The following is a 21,550-nucleotide window of genomic DNA, read 5'->3' on the forward strand; positions in this document are numbered from 1 at the left end:
AATTATTGTTCATTTAACGGGAGTTGGTTTGTTCCCCTTGAAAAGTCAACTAATTTCCGATCAATGACAATGATTACATGTTTTTAAATTTTCCTTTTACAATTGAACTTTTATTCTTCATGATGATTTAACTCCAGTCCCCGTTAAAACATTATTAACAGTTTGCTTTCAAATTACTTCAAAACATCTTTCAAAATATAACTTACCAGTATGGATTCACTCTTTTAAAATAATTCTACTTTAAACTTAGGAGATAATATTATTAATTAATCAATACAGTTTAGGAAATAAATTATTAAATTATTATTAACTAACTTTGCAGCAATTGCGCAAATAGTAATAACTTGTTTTCGCACTAAATGGATTTAAGATCATACAACATTATATATATATATATATATATGTGAAAAATAAGTACATATTATATATATATATATATATATATATATATATAATATGTACTTATTTTTCACATTTCCGTATTTTATGATGACAAACAAAATATGTAAATATTACCAATAAAATAATAATAGTTGTTTAATGTCACGGTTTAAGATCTGCATACTTAAATATTGGTAATCACGTAGTACGCGATCTAGCGTTTTTAGTTAGTTATTTATTTCTTAAATGGTACCAATAAAAGGCTACTTTTAAATTCGATGGGGGATAATATTGGCAGACGAAAGAAAGGATTAAAAAACAATCAGTTTGAGTGCTATCATCTAAATAATAAATAACTAACTGAAAGGGGTAGATCGCATACTACATGATTACCTAGAAATTTTACATTGATGATTTTGCAAAGCATTTTGAATCGGAATGGGCTACAAACAGGTTCTAGAAACTCTTTATTTTGCAAATTGTAGCCACACAGAGTACCCCTTTAATTACGCATAATGTCTGCATAGTCATCTTTCATATTTTGAGTAGATAAAAATTATCCAAAGGAAGGGAATTCTGTGACATATAGTTTACGAGAAAATTTTATTGAATATTTGAAATGACTGATAATTTGCACACAAACACAGATATGAAAACTATTAAAATTAATTTTTTTATTTTCGCAGGTTTCATATGGAGAGGCTAAACACATTTTTCTAGAAAATTAAAATTATCCTCCTGTGATAAATATTTGCTTGAAGAAAGCTTCTGATTGTCTCCTGAAATAAAGCATTAAATGGTATTTTTCTGTCACAAAATCTTTTAGTTTGATATCAACTCTAAAGAAAGTTTCATTTTGTCAACTATGATGTTCAAAAATTTGTCATTCAAAAGAAAGATGAGGCATTATCTATTGCTTTTAAAATGTTTGCTTCCTGTATCCGTGAACGTTGTTTGAAACAAAACTTCGAAGAAGTACACTTAATTCAATCAGTAGATCTGGCATCAGCACCTTTATTTTCTGTATATAAACAATAAAAAATTCTAATATTATATCTGAAACATGTCATAATAGTATACATAAAATTAAACAAATTAATTGCTTTCAAGATAGCTTCCATTTTTTTTCAAAATCAAATTATATCTTATTATATTAGATAAAAGATCATCCTCTTATCTTCTAATATCATTATCGATTACAAATTATATCTGACATCACAGAGAACATGAAATCCAATGTCAACTCATCACATCAAAAAATAATTTTCTCGGTTTTTCAAGAGAATAAAATGTATGCGATTTTAAGGGGCAGGAACAGTCTCACCAACATTTTTCTTGCTTCTTTTATATTCAGTTGTCATGAAACCTGTAAAAGTACAAAAAAAAAAAAAAAAAAAAAAAAAAAAAAAGGTAATTAATTATGTATGAAGAACATCAGATTTTTTTTAAGGTTCGCTGTGTTGGATACTATATTGCCATGACTTTGAGACGACACAAAATGCTGAAGAATACTTTGTGACCCAGACTACGATGCGTTTGAAAATTGCATATATTAAAAGAGAAAATGCAGTAAAGCACAGTTAACACGCTATTCAATTTTTTCGTTCAGAACGATATATTAATAAGAGGGATGTATAACCGACATTTTAATTTAGATTACGATGAGTTGCATACATTGCTTTAAACAGTTTTAACATTGTGCCCATTGCTTTACCCAATTTTATCATACTACATTTATTTTTAAAACGTTATTCATATTTTAGTCAAACATTTTATTTTTGAAATCGCAATTGCAAGAATAAAATATCATAAAATTTAAAAAAAATACTAAATTTTATGCAAAAATTTATTTTTTCTTCTTAATAGCTCTAGCTCTTTTATTTTCAGGCATTCTGCAAATATATTAAAAGCATCTAACTTTTCGAAACATCTTGGTATTTCTGATATTAATTTTAAATAAAGTTATCGCCTTCCATTGAAAAGGAACCACAAACGGCCGAGCGGTAAAGTCGCTGAACACTAGTAGTTCGCTTCGGGGTTCGAATCCCGGCGAACGGGATGGTTGCATGGGCGTTTTCGAGGTTTTTCTCATGTGTAACGTCTATACGAGCTGGTTTCGCTTAGAAAGTTCTTCACGAAGGCATACTTCCTTTTAAGAAGATAGCCCTGCTTTGCCGCAACTTAATAATCCAATTCAATCCATTTCATCAGTATTTGGTTCAGAACCTTTATCAGTCTTTAGACGCTAGACATTTTGAAGGCATGCGATGAAAGGAAAGACTGGTTTCATCAAGAGGAAAAACGTTTTTAGATGATATCCGTATACGTCACCGAATAAATTCCGGAATCTTCAAATAATTCGACTGAGAAATCATGGGATACTCCGTTTATGATATAATATGATGTGCTGTGAATTAATTTAAATTAATTTTTGTCTTATCCGTTAGCACAAACTCAATTGCTGCTATTTGCTGGTCCAATTGTTTTCTCTTTGAACGCCCAACTTCCTTGAAGTAGATTCCCCTTTAATTTTTTTCCCTTCCTTCAGCATATTTTTTTCAGTGCTGACAAAAGAAAATTAAGATTTTTCGATTTTTACACTTCAATAAATTTTGCATTCTTGTGAAATTTTTTAAAATATCAGTTGCATCAAATGCGTTTCAACTGAAGACAACTTTTAATTTTTTAGACATTTTAACTATAAATAAAGTTTAAAGCAAAGTCCAAAGAATAAATATTTGAATTAATAGATTTTTGTTAAATGAAAAAGAAATAAACCACTCCAGCAGCGCTTATCCTGTACCACCACCGAGTGACCCGACTCTTATATCGGATGCAAACAATCTAAATCATATTATTTAGAATTTTTAAGCCTAATAATTTCTTTTTTAAAGAAGATTTTTTTATAATCTACAATACTAGAGGAAATTACTACTTAAAACATTCTTTCTACGAGGATTAATGTAAAAATTTATATATATATATATTTTAAAGCTGGGACATGATCCAACTTTCAAAGTCCTGTTTGCTTAAAAACATTTTGAAAATAAACATCAAACGAACTTTCTCAGTTTTAGACAAGTCAGTTTAAATGAAGTTAAAGTAAAGTAGCAGACGATAACACGGCGAAGGTAAAAATTTACTCTTACAAATATTAAAGAAAAGGAAGAAAGAATAAAAAATATTAAAAATTTGAATAATGTCATCTATAATTTTTTAAAGAGCTTTTAATATAGTATTAATAAATATTTAATACGCATCATTGCGAGAAAATAATTCATATAATTAATTCTCCGTAAAAATGTATTTAAAATTTAAGGTTAAAAATAGCTGTGGCAGTTCACCGTAACAAAATCCATAAACCACATTTGGCGTTATTATAACTCAGGGAAAAAATGCCAAATTTCAAAACGCGCAAATATGTAAATTTGTGTATATCTTAGAAAATTTTGAATAAAAAACTCTAATTTTTTGCAGGTATGCTTAGAACTACACCTACTTTAATATGGTGGTAAAAATATTATAGGTTATAATTCAAAAGTTTTTTCGAAAAATTTATAAAAAATATTTAAAAAAAAGAAATTTAAAAAATAAAACAAAAAAATGGGTGAATTTTATTTGGAATGAACCTAAATTTCGAAATGGGAAAGGAAGAATCAAAAATGTTTAATAAAAAATTGATATTAATAAATGTAAACCAAGTTCAATTAACATTGAGGAGCTAAAATTTTGAGAGCTCATTTTTTAAAAACTAGGCGTACGATTTTTACAAAACTTAGTAGTCTGACATAATTTGAGTCATAGAATCGAATTATAGAAAAAACTGATATGTTATTTCAGAAAAGCCCGATTTTGTGTCAAAATACCTATGTTAGAATAGTATATCCTAAGTCGCGCTTTCGAGATATGAAAAATGCAATTTGAATTTTCGCAATCGGCTCAGTAGAACGGGAAATATAGAACTGTGTCGACCCCCCCCTTTTTTTTTTTACGCAGTGTACCTTTTAATAAATAAGGAATATAATCTTAGCTCTTTTTCGCATTTGCGATTATTTGACGCAATGCGTTACTTTTCACCTAAAGTATAATTTACAACTAGCTGTGGCACAGGAAGTACTTCTCCATTGGGAAGTAGACATGAGATTGCTGCACATGACTATTTCTTAAAATAACGTATAGGCTTTTAGAGTCATTTATATATGTAAAAAGTTTACTAGATCTTGGGTCCCTTCAAGAGGATAGGTATTGCGAAAGGTATGAAATGCTTCATTTCCTCCAACCACTCTCGAAAGCGAATCATGCATAATTTACAGTAGAAGTGCGGTGTTTATGCGCTTATTATGGTTGTCAGTTTAGGATCAAAATAATGTTCGCAATGCTATTCTCACCGGATAAACGATTAATAGTCAAAACGTGACCCATAATAGAAACAAATATCATGTAGAAACAAATATCATTGCGATTAATGCACTCATGAGATATAATGATGTCTCTCCACACTTGATCATGAGTTGCTTATTTCATGCTACCCTGACTGATGTAAATTAAATGAAAGCATCATGTCAGACTTTCCAACATCATCTTCTTCAATGGTTTCAAAACATACATTGCCATTCATTTCGAGTTTCTACTGTTTACATCTCTAAGGCATTTTAAAGAACTGTAAAAAATGTTACGAGGGAAAATGAAACATTAGTATCTCAGAAAATGTGAACAAATTTCTGTTTCTAGTGATAACTATGGATACTACTGACGGTATGTTTATTTCAATTAGTTAAACAATTCAGAGTTACGTAATTTCGCTTAAAATACTACCGTATTAACTCTAGATTGTAAGATATACACTGGTATGCAAAAATTAAGGACGAAGTCGAAAAATTAGCATATCAGCTGAACGAAGAGGCAGAGTGAACAGAAAGACGAATCAGGAGATTAAGTAAGGTGATGTACGGTAGCACATGCGCAGATATGCAGGTAGACGTAATGGGGGAGTGTCTGAGTAGTATAAAGCATGTTGTCGGTGTAAGATCAGTATTTCTGGCAAAGAGATTGCACGCCGTATAGCAGTTAAAATCACACCGAGTTGCTGTCTCAGCGAGAAATGGCGAATAATCAATCTGTTAGACGACATCTGGATGCTTTTACCCGACGTCGAATCATTGGGAAGTTGGAGGAAGGCCGCAGTGTGACAAATGTGGCTGCAGAGTTCGGAATTGCTCACAGCATCGTTTCACGACTTTGGAGACAATTTCAAACTACAGGAACAGCTATCCGGGGGTTTATTAGTGGTCGTCCACGAGGAACCACACCCGCAGATGACCGGTATATTGCCTTACAGGCCAGAAGAAACAGGCGGCAGACAGCGGTAGAAATCGCTAGACACACGACACAGGCGACTGGACGACCGATATCGCGTTTTACCGTGGCCAGAAGACTGCACGGTGGTGGTCTGTTTGCACGACGCCCTGTACGGTGTGTACCTCTAAAGCCTGCCCATCGGAGAGGGCGTTCTCTGTGGTGCCGGGAACACCGGAATTGGAGAGAAAATGAATGGGGACGAGTACTCTTTACAGATGAGAGCAGATTCAGTCTGAGTAGCGATTCTCATCGCATACTCATCTGGAGAGAGCGGGGAAGCCGCAATCATGCCTCGAACATCATTGAAAGGGACAGGTATGGAGGTGGCGGTGTTCTCGTTTGGGGAGGCATCATGCTTGGTAGTCGTACAGATCTTCACATCTTCGACGCAGGTTCAGTCAACGGGACCCGTTATTGTAACGAGATTCTTCTTCCATATGTGCGTCTTTTTAGAGGCGCTATGGGTCCGCAGTTCCTTTTCATGGACGACAATGCACCATGTCATCGCACAATAGCTGCCGAACAGCTCTTAGAGAGGGCGGATATTGAACGTATGGATTGGCCGGCACGATCTCCGGATCTCAGTCCCATCTAGCATGTATGGAATTTTCTAGGCAGACGCTTGGCAGCTCGTACCTTACCACCAGTAACGATTCCGAAGCTTCGATTGGCGCTGCAAGACGAATGGGCAGCAATGCCTCAACAACTCATTGACACCCTCATTCTCAGCATGGGCAGACGCTGTGAAACCTGCCTAGCAGTGAGGGGAGATCATATCCCCTATTAAAGACCGGATGTTTCTTGCTGGACACCCATCACAGGGATGTTTCGGCCTTCAGTCGCATTGCGCTCCATGCTACTTTTTCAATAAAGCTTCTTTTTATCCCTCTGATTTCTCTTTTAGTAAGTGTTGCTTACATTACTCATGTCCTTACGTATTGGGGATTTTACGGTATTAAATGTGTTGATTTGGAAGGCTTTTGTACAAAGTTATATTGAAAAAACCGTCTCGTCCTTAATTTTTGCACACCAGTGTAAAGCAATTCTGGTAAACAGCACAGTACTGAATTGGAGAAAAAAAGGAACATCACTGTAGTTAAACTTTTACTACTTTTCAAAAAGAAATTGTAAACAATAATGAATACTTACTTGACAAAATGCAACAAAAGAACAGATTGATGCACAAAACTCCATTAGAAGCGAGAACACTTACGTTTGTCATTATAAAAGAAGATATTTCAGTTAAAGCAATTCCAAATACCTGAAAGAGATTTTCTTTTCACGATAAGAAATTTCACATTTATTAATTAGTAAACAGAACAGTGAATCAAGCAATAGGTGGGTTTTTCTTTATATGCATTTTAATGGATAATTATAGTTTTGACAGCTGAAGAATTACCTTAAAATTAGAAGTAAAAGCGATCTGCTTATTTGCTCTGAAACGACAATCTATTAAAAACATGTAACTGACAGCTCTTAGCAGTACGCACCATACTACTACTGGGCTCTACTCCTATAAAATACCTTTGAATATATCTTTTATTTGATGCTAGATACTCTTAAATTACTATTGCATCTGGTACATATTAGTGCTACGATTCCTCTTTATGACCAGTCTCATTGGTCTCAAACATCCATTGCAAGTTTCAAGCATTCATAGTGCCGTTTGCAGTTTCACCCGGATTTTACGTAGTTCTGGTACATGCTTGTGACATTTTGTCATTGAATTCGCTAAAAATTTACCGTTGTGGTGTCTGAATATATCGTAGCTTTCCTTTTTCTACGGTTGATCTCAATCGAGTAAACATTTCCGCCGTGGTTCATGGGTTGCTTTCTACAGAATGTTCTTCAGTTCACGGAGACACATTCTAAGCCCTTATTGGTTTACTTTGCATATTGTGACAGAGATTATTATAATTGTTTGTCTTTTCGGTTACACAGAGCTAGGTTACCTGTAATTAAATCAATGTCGACTGATGAAGTTATAAGATTTCTCGTATATTAGGTAAAACTTACACTTAAAAATACTACGTTTAAAACTTCGATGTAAGCGCATTTTCTAAAAGAAGTTTGTTTCTTTGTAACACTATTTCTGAATATATTTCGAAATTCATCCTATTTGCAGTAATTTGTTTGAGCTGTTTAATAAGAACGATACAAAAACAAAAGTTACTATGAAATCTCATAAAAGCTTGCTGTAGAATTTTATTTAGCTTGCTATAGAATTGTATCTTAAACTAAAGATCTGTGCCGGAAAACTGTGATTAGTCAAAGCGTTTACTAGAAAGTTTTCTCACTTTCACATGAAATTAAAAAAAAATATGTGCTTTCTTTGAAGGCATCTTTAGCTCTTGTCCTTAGTTACACCATAATGGTTGGGAATAATGTTACGTAAGAGCAGAATATGCGATCCATAAGATTATCCATAAAATGTAATGAAATGATATCGTTTACTTTATGTGAAAAGTGTAAAGATATAAATAACTCGTATTCTATGCATATGGGGCAATATAATGAAATTTACCGTAAATTTTTCTTTCTTATAAAAAAAAAGATATTTTGACAAAATTCCTCATCGTAGTCAAATGTTACGTTATGATATTAAATTTATAAAATATAAACATAAAGAATTAAATATATTTCTTAATGCTATTTGACATTGATTTTGCGTCTATAACAAAAATGGGTCATCATCAAATAAGTACTGATCATATCAAATACATTCCAAACATGCCCTTGAGTAAACAGATTAAGATGTCGAGAAAATTAATCCAACTGACATCTTTAGCTTATCCTCGCAGTGCTTTCCAATGATCCATATTTTTCTGAAATTTTTCATTTGTAACCAGAACTCATAAAGCTGATTCATAATCGAAGATTTTTGTCATAGTTTAGAAACTTAACTAATTTTTCATTTCTCCGGCTTTTTCAATAAACCTAATGTCTCTGCAATGTGAACTTGTTTTAGATACGAAATAAGAGAATCAAAACCATTTCTGATCCTCTAATAAAGCTCCTTTAAAGCGTACAATTTTAGACTACAATAGTATGGTATAATAATATAGTTATTCTAGAATGCACACTTACCATAGCTGAAAGTGTAAGTAAACTTGCCGATATAATTTCCAAATCTGGGTAAGTCAATTCAATACCATATTCATAACCAACAGAAATGTAACTGATCAAAAAGAAGCTAAAAATAACAGAAACTTTCACGTTATCAAAAGTAAATTTTCGACAAACAGCAAAGTATGCCATGAATACACTCTGATAAATAAACAAAACATAATGCTTATTTATTTCGAATTTTATTTCGGGTGTTATTAATGCTACTTGGCTTTAAAGATATTTCAAAGCCTCAATAATAATTGCTTTAGTTTCAAATAAATGTTCTCTAATATTGAGATATTCATCAGAAACATGTTTCTTCATAAGGAAAGATTTATGACAGGAAATGATTATGATATAGGAAAGATTTATGATTTTTTTTATAATTTATTTATTTAGTCCTCAACCGGGGACAGGTACCTCCAGTTATGACAGGAATTTCCACTTAGCCTAAGTGGAGGATTTCATGGTTTAAGATGATGGCTTTTGGTACTGTATGATGGACTCAAGCTGCAATAAAAGACTCACAGTAATGAGCAGTTATAAGGTTGCTGAAATGATTGTCCTCAATGAATCTGAAAAAGATAAATGAAATCAATATTAAGCAGTGTAAAACGGATAAGATTGTTTCCTTTTTTATGCCTTTTAAGTATAATAAAATTTTATACATTTACCGAGGCTGTTCTCTATTTCCCATCTAACGAGGATAGCGTTCTTTGGGATTACCAATAGTTATTATTATATTATTGTTAGTTTATCAATTCTTAGGATTACCAATATATGTTATTGTGAGTTTTCCTATATTAAAAGGGGTTTGAGAAATATAATTAATTGCAATGATGATATTTATAAACATTGTTACAATTTTGTACTTATATAGGTAATTTTAATGGAATTATAAGTAAAATTGTTGAATTCTTTTGTATAATGTAACATGAAAAATCTACAGAGACAAGCTATGCCGGAAATGTAAGAATAGGCCATTTATCATTCAGTAAATGGGCCGCCAAGCTGACAACGGTTTTGGAGACTTATTTTGTTGCAACATTTGGCAAGAAAACGCAAAATATCGCCAAAGTTTGACGACCATTTGGTGACCAACCCTGTGTCATCGTAATATTATAAATGAATAAATGTAATTGAAAAATTGCCAAATGTGGCTACCATTTGGCGACACTTTCGTCCGACCCCTATATCACCGTAATGCTGTAAATGAATAAATGTAATTAATCATTATATTAGCTGTAACCTTTATTCTACATTCATATTGCTTTCCAGTAATTTTGAGGAGCAGAAAGTACTAGAAATGTCTCAGTGACTGGGTGAAAACTGCATAAGGACGGAGAGAGAGCATCTGTTCTCAGTTGTTGCTTTTGATGGGAATTGTTAGTTCAGTGAAAGATCAGAATACTGAGATATGATGATCATCAGAGGGTCCATGTTCATCCTCATAGTCATCGTATCATCGTATCATCAGCTTAAGATCATGGCTCCTCATAGTCATCGTATCATCCTCATAGTCATCCATAGGCGCACTCCAATAGGAAAAGCTTTTATCTTGAGGAAGAACATCATGGTTGGGCTTAGGATCATGGCTCGCCATGAGAGCAGCCAGATGCGATTTGCATTGCGATGCGTTTAACATCCTTAGTATTTTGAAGTGTAACTACAGGTTGTACTCTGTGATATTGTGAACATCAGTACGAGTATTTCTGTGGAATGTTCCAGAATTTTGAAAAGTTTCTTTTGATAAAATAAGTTTTATTAAACTGTCATCGGACCTGTGTGCATTCAATCTATTACGAACCTATACGAACGCAACAATATTTATAACATAGGTTTTTAGAAGTGGCAAATATTTTACTAACAATCTTATTTTCACTGATAGAAATATTTCACTTGTATAAATAAATTGAGAAATGAATCGTATGGAAAAGCAGAGTAAACCTATTCCACAAACCAGTCCATAAATATAAACCTTCAATTTTCTCCGACCCTTAAGATCCACAGAATCCACAGATCCCAGATCCACAGAATGTGTTCCTCAGTCTTCTGAGGAAGGTTTTTTTTTTTTTTTTTTTCTTTTTTTTTCAAATAACATAAAGCCGCTGCTGTTCATTATTTCTTGGTATCCACAAAAAATGTCGAGGCGAAATGATTCTTTTCTAAATTTTTGAGTACAATAAATATTTTCAACGGCAACAAAATTGTTCGCAAAATAATCCTTGTAATATGTAGCTATTTCATTAGTATTTATAAGTTAGCAGCAGCATTGTAATCATTTATATTCCTGAAATGCTTTCCAAAAGTAATAAAGGAAGCAATCATAGCTGTGATCAAAAGAAAGCAACTCTAAATTTGAAACTGTAATATGTCATAACAGATTTAAAGGGACTTTAAATATGCCACGTAATTAACAATATTTAATGATGTATTAGTACCACTGCTCTATTTTTCTATTTCTTCCACTATAGAAAATATATTTTAATAATTTTTAGATAAATATTTTACGTAAAGTTCATTGATAAGTGTAAAAGTAATAGAACAAGTTTAAAAGAATTAAAAACTTTATATGTCCCTTTATATTATACTAACATGAAATATTTTAAACTTTAGATTTTGTTTCAGAGACGACAATGAGGGGGGACAGCTGCTGTTCGTTATTTCTCGGTATCCACAAAAAATGTCGAGGCGAAATGATTCTTTTCTAAATTTTTGAGTACAATAAATATTTTCAACGGCAACAAAATTGTTCGCAAAATAATCCTTGTAATATGTAGCTATTTCATTAGTATTTATAAGTTAGCAGCAGCATTGTAATCATTTATATCCATATATAAATATTTTACGTAAAGTTCATTGATAAGTGTAAAAGTAATAGAACAAGTTTAAAAGAATTAAAAACTTTATATGTCCCTTTATATTATACTAACATGAAATATTTTAAACTTTAGATTTTGTTTCAGAGACGACAATGAGGGGGGACAGAAATGACATTTTGACATATCATTAGAAAAGGAGAATGGGGTAAAAAGATCCAGAAATTTTGAGGTGAAATATTCATAATGGCACAAAATTAGATGTTTTTTCTAAGCAGTAATTACGAGTTAGAATTAGCGATATTTAGGTTTTTGTGAGCATGCAATAAATTAAGTATTTTACCAGGTAATGTATCATTATCGTAAAAGTTTACAATACTGCTCAAAACTAAGGTATTTCAAAACATGAATGATAACTTCTTTAGTTTCAAATAAATATATCTAGTATTAATATAGTCACCTTAAAGATGTTTTTCCTCTTCTCATAGTACACCCTAAAGCTAAAGATTCTTAAAGATGAAAGTAATTATTAAAGATTTTCAACAATTTTCTCTCAACCACACGAAATTTTTATTAAGCAGCATAGACGTGAGATGATTACTGTAAAAGAATATCTAGAGGTTGAAGCAGAAATATACCCTCACTTTTGAAATAAATGTAATGTGCTATGACATAATTATAGAGGAAAATATTTAATGATAAATTAAGTTTGAACTATTACCTTTAAATTTCAGATAACAATCACATAGTGTAGATTACAATCATTAGCCGATGCAATAGCAAGTTACAGTAGGCAACATGGACGTTTGCTCTTGTAATTGTGCATGCTGTAAATGCTTATTGCCCAGCATGATACATACAATGAAGAAAGAGACTGCCCAAGCCGGGAAATCTTTGAGATCTGACTGGTATTGTTATGTATTGCTCTTCAATTTCAGGACTTTATAATGGTCTCATCTTATTTCCCGTGTCTTAACACTGGCATCAAACGCTGCGGTTGTGTATACAGCTAACGTTTTATAGTATATCCCTGTTCTCTTTATCATTACAAGTGCTTCACCTGTGTATACCTTATGTCTCAAAGTAAAATTTTGTTATTTAAGATTTGAACTTTCAGTGATCTTTTGCTTTTCGTTGATTTAATTAGCCACCATTTTATTACTGATAATTAGTTTAACAAGGTTAGTTTAAAAAGAATTATCACATTCCTCAGTGCTCGTGTTTTTAGTGTAACTGGTAGGTACTACGTCGAACTCGCAATTGTGAGATCTGTCGTTTGAATTCTTTCAAAGGAGACCGAGTTGATGTTTCCGATTTACCGATTCGAAGAAAATATTATGCTTCTACAGACTTGTATTGGTCTTCTACGAAGAAAATTTGTGGTTTCTGGACTTTTTCTTGGAGTAGGATTAAAAAGAATATCATGCAAACCTTTTATGCTTCTAAATCAAACTTGGATATTATATTACAAAATTTTAAATGATAATAAAAAAACTCGTTTTAATTATATGCTATCTGGAAACAATAATCTTATTATTATCAAATAAAATTTTTTATTCATTTCTCCTAAGCAATATCATAATTTTTAACCATTTGTCATAACGACGTTTTTCATGTAAACAATAGTTTTTTCATTTTGCGATAATTAGACGAAACCTTTAGATAAAAGTGCATGGTATTCATTGGAACTTAATCTCATCCTGGAATCAGAGCTTTCGACATCGTGGTTTAAGATTCAGTTAGTCCCTGATAATCGGCATCGCAAATTGTTTCAAAAATTTTAATTTGGTAATGTTATTTAATTGCCAAATTTAAGTAAATTTATTCTGTATTTTGAGCTTGAACTTTATATTCGAACTGTAGTAGTGTTTAAAAGTAAATATAAGAAATGAAAATAAACTTACCCGAATACACCAATGGTGATAAAATGAATCCATATATTATTGATGAAAAGCAAACCGCTAAAACACATAAGCGATAAAAGAGTTGCTATACAAATTCCCATCGAGGTTTCTCTAAATAAGGAAAAGTTACTATGAAATAAAAAATTGTTAAGAAAGCATACAAATTATACAGTGTGTTCCGAAAGTTATAATTATGATATAGGTAGAAAGTGTTTTTTGATTTGAACCTTGGTTATTCATTCTCCACAAAAGGAATCTTGTTCCGATTCGGGGACAAATGAAAAAATTAGACATGTCCTTAGTTCAAAAAGGAGGATGAAACCCATATTTAGTTTCGCAGTAAAACTAAATATGGGTTTCATCCTCCTTTAAACTTAAAGTTTTAATGATGATTTATGAAATAAATATATCATGAATAATCTGTAGAATACACAAATAAGAAATCTATAAAATATATAATTTGATCTTTATAGAAATTATTGGGTTTTTGGAGTAAAAAAACCGGATTCCAACACCGCCATGACTTCCTCGTACGGCCTATTAAATTATACATAGTTTTTACTGCATTTCATTCTGATTTATTTTCTCGACTTAGTTTAACTTAATTAACCGATTCCTCAAGGCAAATTAAAAGTGGCATAAAAAATTTGCACATTTTAAAAGTGAAAATCGTAGCCAAATTCTTTTGTATGGGAATCAAACTTCTTATACGTTTTCTTCCTTGTATCAAGTAAAAGAAGCATTGTATTGGTGAAAGATGTTACGCGATTTTAAATACAGACTTATTCCGTGCTTTTTCCCATGATAAAAGTTCAGCTGCGCGTGCGCAGATATATAGGGTTACTTTAAATGTGTCATATTTGCCGCTTTGTCTCGAAGAAAATATATTTCAATTATTTAGGAAAATGAGCAAAGTATTGCCGAGAGAATGAATGATCCGTACTAAGTTTATATGTAGTTTGAATAACTTTTTTAATTAATATTATTTATCCTCATCTTTAGAGCTTTTAATCCAAAAATTTGTTTGAAAATTTCACGCTGTTTATGTCACAGGACATAAAATTTCATTTCAGAAAGAAAAATAGTATAGAAAATTAAGATGCTTATTATTAATTTATGGTTTTTTCCTCATTATGTGGTAAACTGATATGAGAATAAAGTGAATAAAAAAAAAGTATCGTTTGCCTGAAAGAAAAAATTACTCATGTATTTAGTAGTAAACTTGAGAAACCTTTTTCCTATGAAAATTTTATGTCACTATGTATGTAACAGTAAACTAAACAGAAAATATAAAATACATTCAGGAAGTAGGTATGCATGATTTGTATGTATAGATTATAAATCAAAATATATTATATACACACATACTGACACATATTATATTCTGAATACACACATACGTTTCTGAATGCAGTCCCAATAACAGAAGAGCACACCTCTGATATCTATAAACACTGAAATGTAGAACTCAAATTCGATATTAACTTTCCTCAATAAGTTGAAATTTACGTTATTTGAATTTTTTAAACACTCTGTTTAGCTTCAGTTCATGAAAAGCTGTATTTTTCTGCACAATTAAGCTTTTTATTGTAGATAATTTTGTTGTTTACTGAGTTTTTTTTTTCTGCAGACAAATTAAGATAAGTAGCCACACATATTTACATAAGATTTCATTCTTTATATATATATAAAATATATAAATGTTATATATATATATATATAATATATAAATGTTATATATATATATATATATAACATTTGACAATACCAAGAAGCACTGTAAAGCAGAATACTTTTTTAAACATTTATAGTTTAAATTAAGAATTCCCAGGCTTTTTCTTCAATAACCCTTTTATATTTTTCTCTATAATATATAGTATACAACATAATAACAATACAAATAATTGTGCATACATAGCTTAAAGATTATAGAGCTAGACTAAGAATATGCATAAAAGGTTTGGGAAGAATGGTTTTTTTTTTTAGGTTTATGCTTTATTTGTATTTTTATTATTTTGAATTTTGGAGATATAAACAAGATGCAAAATAAATTTGCAGAAGATGCAAAATCACAAATTTTAAGTGCCCCAGAGTTTGATTTTAACGAACGTAATGACAGCACTTGATGTTTATTGAAATAAGATTTTAAATATTTGGCATAAAATTGCTTAATTCTTAAATCAGCTCGTTTAGAAATATTGAAATTGTTTCTTGTTTTCCGTAGTAAGTTATTTTCTTGACTAAAGCTTCATTCCAGTGGGTAAGAGGAAGAAAAATTCTGTATTATTGGTTTGGCGACATCTTTAATTTTGGGAGCTTTCTTTCAGATGGCTTATAAATTACCAAACTTAGTGCACTCATGTGTTTTGAATATGACTTGATTTATTTGCATAATAAGGATTTATATTAATATACAATTACTTATCTTCTTTTTTACTGTCAGTGGGATCTTGATTGTGCTGATAAATTGTCGTTGCATATTTGGATATTGAATCGTTGACCATCATAGAGACCATTTAAAAATTCATCAACCCAAATGAGAAACCCTGGTCTAAAGTCTAACTAATAATATTTTAAAACATTTTTATTATTAGAATTTATTTTAAATTGCTAAAGGTTTTGCACAATATCTAAACCATTTTTATAAAAACCTTTTAGTTATTATTTTATGTAAGAACAAATTGGATTGAACTATGGTAAAGTACTTAAAATTCCTATCGAGAATAAAAGTATTTGTGGAAGACTTTTTAAGAAGAACGTAAAAAGGATAAAATTGAGCCAGCCCATTTATTTGCCGAAAATATAATTAATGCTGAACTACCAATTCAAAACTTTAGCCATTCCACCATTTAAATTTACATCAGGAAATACTATTGCTAAAGATAAAACTTCAAATAATTGCCCGTATACTTATCTCATTATTATACTTATCTCAGTATAAAATATGAAGAATGTATAATGAATTAAATAATTTACAGTTTTGGATGTTGTATTCATCAAAGAATGAAAATAGTCTATAGTGCTCATACACTAATTATGCTTATATACGTATATTTTTAATTATATTCAAAGAATAAATTTTTTCTATGGATATCCATCAATGTTCGGAGGCAATATCAATATTGCATGATACACTTAGATAAGGACTGAATTCAGTTTGGGCAATTCCTAGAATTAGAATTTGTGACTTCTGGATTGATTTTCATTCCTGAATTATGTCTGATTCTTAATTCTATAATTACTGAATGACCTCTGGCAAGGAAAATTCTCAAGCTTGTGGTTTTTCTGTCGTTGAATTTTCTTTGAATCTTCAATCATACCCTCAGTTCTAGTATGGGCAGAGACCTGTTGCAGTTACAGGATTTCTTCAATTAACAAATGTTGTCAGATATTACTTACTTCATATAGGCTGCCTTAGAAAACTAATTGTTATTATTTATTTCCTTTATTGAAATGTGTTAGATAGAGATTTGAATAAGTTAACAGATGTAGATTGAGGGAATGTATGTTGCATCAATTTTCTTATGTACTATTTTTACGTCTTTGTATGAAGTAAAGAAAGTATTGTACTCACAAAAAATATCAGGTATCATATTTCAACAGAAATATCCATGTCGACCAATTCAACAATAAAATAATCCATCATTTATGTAGCAGGCTATCTCACTGTGTCAATAAAATGCCACCACAGATGGGAAAATGGTTAGTGATGCTGACTGCTGTAACAAAGGATCCACTTTCAAATCCTAAGAAAGACATGAATGTTTGTAATCATTTTGAGTGCGCCTGCAGAGCAAAATACATGGTGAGCTGAAGTCTTATCAAAAGGTTGGTGGAGACCCTCGGACCGCAACCTAGGATACTGTCCCTCCGAACTCCATCCGAGACGGAAACTTAGCAGTTAGCAAGTGCCTAACTGTATGCACAGGGGCCAGCTTTGCTTCAACCTGAACCTGTGTCAATAAGATGCTGCAATAAGTAATTCTGAAAGAAGACATGGATATAGTGCATATAGTACATGAAGTATATAGTGCTTGTGTGGTAAGGGGCACTCAACACACACAGAAAGAATAAATCCTCTCAAGAAGTTGGTGGTAGGGGATGAGGAACAGAAGACACTCAGAATTCCATTCATGGTGAAGTTCAGAAATTAGCAAGACCCCGCAATACCTAATATGCCTTCTTTGATGCAAAGTGCCAGTCTTGCTTCAACCTGTGTTAAAAAAGTACTGCATTATCTTACTCGAATATGAATTTTCAATTATCTTTTATTTGAGGAAACAGGCACAGTTATGATAAATAGTAAAATAAACTTTTCCACGTCAAATTGCTGTGAGAAGCCATCAAAATAAATTATTAGTTTGGATAGTTGATTTACTAAGATTAAGAGTTACAGTCTTATGCGATAAAAATACTGTATATATATTTTTGCCATAGTAAGAGTTAATCATTTTGTGTATGTATTTATGCCTGTGTATTTATTTATGATACAAGTGATGTATTTTGTGTATATATTTAGTTATTTATGATACAAGTGATGTATTTTGTGTATATATTTAGTTATTTATGATACAAGTGATGTATTTTGTGTATATATTTAGTTATTTATGATACAAGTGATGTATTTTGTGTATATATTTAGTTATTTATGATACAAGTGATGTATTTTGTGTATATATTTAGTTATTTATGATACAAGTGATGTATTTTGTGTATATATTTAGTTATTTATGATACAAGTGATGTATTTTGTGTATATATTTAGTTATTTATGATACAAGTGATGTATTTTGTGTATATATTTAGTTATTTATGTATTTCTATGATAAGACAATCAAAGTGAATTTTTCTGTTGAAATATGATTCCCGAAATTCTTTGCGGTTACAATACTTCGTTTAAGAAAGTAAAAACACGAAAAGTCAACAATACTCTATACTAATTTTGTGTATAAAATAAAATTTTTCACCTAAAGTTGCTGTGAGAAGCCATCAAAATATATTACTAGTCCCGGCAGTTGATTTAGTAAGTTTATGTGACAACAGTTATGTATCAACAGTTATGTAACAGTTATCATAGTAAGTGAAGAACTCAAGACATGTATCTCATGTACATTTCATACATTAAGTATTTTTTATTTAATTAAATTAATAAATATTAATTTATTCTTTAGCAGCATTAATCCAAATGCATTAATTTAATTTAATTAATTAAATTAAATTAAATTATTAATTTAATTTAATTTAATTTAATTGATAAATTTAATTAAATTAATAAATAACTATTATAATCAGATTTATATTATTTGTCTAAGTTTCTGAAAGTACTGCGAACCCAGAGAAAATTTTACAGTATATTTGTTGATGTGCATATATGAAACTAAGTAGTTCAAAGGTTTACTTTTGGAATAATTTATTAATATTTCTTAAATGATTAAAATGTCTTACAGACGATAATATGTACATAATATAATTAGATACTAATTATCATGATGAATGAAAATTGGAAGCATTCTAAAAAAAAACGGTGTACAGACTTATTCTTTATCAACCACGGGTCGAACCAGCATCAATAAAAAGATATTGGAAGAAAATGCATAAATTTATCATAAAGCAACAGTTGACAATTTTAAAATCTTGAATACAATGAGGAAGTTTATTTATAAAGATTTTATTTATGATTAATGAAGAAGTTTATTTATGGCTCACACGTAAACGCACTGCAATTTTGAATGATATGTTTTCAGATAATCTTGAAATACCACTGGAGAATTTCCAAGATAGTCTGTTTTTTAATTCCATATTCATCTCATTTAGATAAATAGCAGCCGATTTATTATAATTTCTCAACACACACAGAAAAGATCCATCATCCAGTATTTTTGCAAATGCAAAAATATTGTTTACTTACACGTAATTTCTCATATCAATCACGCTTCACATCACAGATTTGGTTTGATACGTCATACGAAACTGGTGGGAAAATGAGACTCTTTTGGCGCAATCTATGGCGAAATTTCGTACAGGGGGAAAGCAAGGATCAAGTCTATATTTAATTTGACCGAAAATTTTCGGGTATAATTTTTCAAAAGAAATTTTAACTGGTTCCGAATTCATTTGGACGATTTTCTTTTTCGTGATGTCTGTACGCAAGGACAAAATAAAGGACTAAGTTTAAAGGCACTTTAAAATGGATTTAAAACTGATTCAAAAAAGCTTTTCTTCGTGAAGTCTGTCCGCGCGTACAGATGGTTTCGTGAACAATCAAAGTGAATTTTTCTGTTGAAATATGATTCCCGAAATTCTTTGCGGTTACAATACTTCGTTTAAGAAAGTAAAAACACGAAAAGTCAACAATACTCTATTCGAGCATCTAACCACAGATCTTCCATTTGGTTAGTGGGCGCACTAATCCCTGCATCAAAAGAATAATTCTACTATAATTACCCATTACAAAGTTATAGTTGAAACAAATCATGGCATTCTTTCTGAACATATGTTTAGCATAGACTTTCAATTTATATAATATAGTCTTATAAAATTACTAAACTACGCATTGAGATTATTTGAATTTTTGTAATTTGATTTCTCGCTATTCCTTAGCTTGGTTTCGCGGTATATATCTGTAGATCATTGAACATTTTTGCTGGAGGAGTTGCGTAAAAAGATTTTTAATCTTAACACTTTCCATAACTTTTAAATTCACTGCTTTTTTTTCATCCAGAATGTAGAATTTAAACAAAAGTTTTCGTAGAATGCATGGGTTTAGAAATAACAATTTAAAAAATAAAGCTGTAGTAAGTGTTTTTAAAATACCCTTCGTTAATAAAATTAGATTTAATTTCTCTCTTAAAATACTAAGATAGAGATAAACTCTAGTCCTATCAGTAATGCAAATTTAAGGGCAACATACAGATTACTTGTGTTGTAGAATCCATTCAACATTTTATGGACTACATAAATATATCAGATTAATGCTGCTAAAGAATAAAAAACATTTTAATTTTTCTTAATTATTTGCAATAGATTGAGTTGAAAATTACTTAAAAGCCAATATAGGAATAAATTTTCTCTCATGTTTATATTATGAAAGATTTAAATTTGCTGTATGATATTATGTTTCAAATATCCCGCAGGATAAATGAATGTAACTGCTTTGCTGTTTGATGTGTTTATTAAATCCCCATGCTACAGAAGCCACTAGATATTGAAGAGTCACATAAGGAATTTTCTGCACAACGTATCTAATTCAGTCTTTGAATCCATTAACAGTAACATGGACATATTTCGTACATTTTGAATTTCAGATATGTCACTCAGACGGTATAGTGGTTAAGGAAGCCGACTGAGATACCAAAGCACTCGTATTTGAATCTCGGAGAAGGCATGGTTGTAACTATCCGTTCCTTCATATGAGGCAAAGGTGAACCACCTATTTGGTGCCTCCATAATAAAATGGCTACTATTTATGGCCTTATCATTGGCCAAGTCAAAGTCGACTGAAAGTCCGCCATTTGGAAAAAATTGAGATAGGGTTTACTCAAGTACGGCTAAATCGAACGATTAGACAGATCAGAAGATGTCTCAGTGGATAACCAGGGAGATCCTTGTTATGTGACTAGTGTTTCCGCTCTTCGAAATTTACGCCTTACATCGGCGAGGACTTATAGTATATTGAAAAAGCATTCATGCATGACCGTATTCGATTGAACGCTCACAACAAAAATTATGAATACTTGATTTTTCTAAGAAATACAGCCCAAGGATTGCAGATTGCAAACCAGTAGGGAATTTAATACTATATATTATCACCAAGTGACACCATGACTACGTACAAGCAGCTGATGTAATTCCTGTAGATCAAAGGTTCTAAACCGGTGGTACGAAAAATATTTTTAACTACCAAATTGAAAAATCTCGTGAAGAAAAAGAACAATTGATAGACATTTCTTATGACTGAAATCTAAATGAAGATTTCAAAAA

General features: G+C 31.0%; 1 protein-coding gene across 1 annotated transcript in view; it reads right to left on the minus strand.

Annotated features, from left to right (window-relative positions):
* Positions 1-1,024: 1,024 nt before the first annotated feature.
* Positions 1,025-21,550, minus strand: part of LOC118179856 (choline/ethanolamine transporter flvcr2a-like) — a 98,332-nt gene continuing 77,806 nt past the window's right edge. The window contains exons 7-10 of the mRNA XM_085814294.1: positions 13,571-13,681; positions 8,827-8,932; positions 6,889-7,000; positions 1,025-1,747 (exon numbers count right to left, since the gene is read on the minus strand). Of these exons, the coding sequence (XP_085670420.1) occupies positions 1,683-1,747; positions 6,889-7,000; positions 8,827-8,932; positions 13,571-13,681 (394 nt within the window). The 3' untranslated portion in view covers positions 1,025-1,682. The remainder of the gene's footprint in view (positions 1,748-6,888; positions 7,001-8,826; positions 8,933-13,570; positions 13,682-21,550) is intronic.

This window comes from Stegodyphus dumicola, chromosome 4 (genome assembly GCF_044657685.1).
Source record: "Stegodyphus dumicola isolate Sdum_Otavi_A_Nest chromosome 4, ASM4465768v1".
NCBI lineage: Eukaryota > Metazoa > Arthropoda > Arachnida > Araneae > Eresidae > Stegodyphus > Stegodyphus dumicola.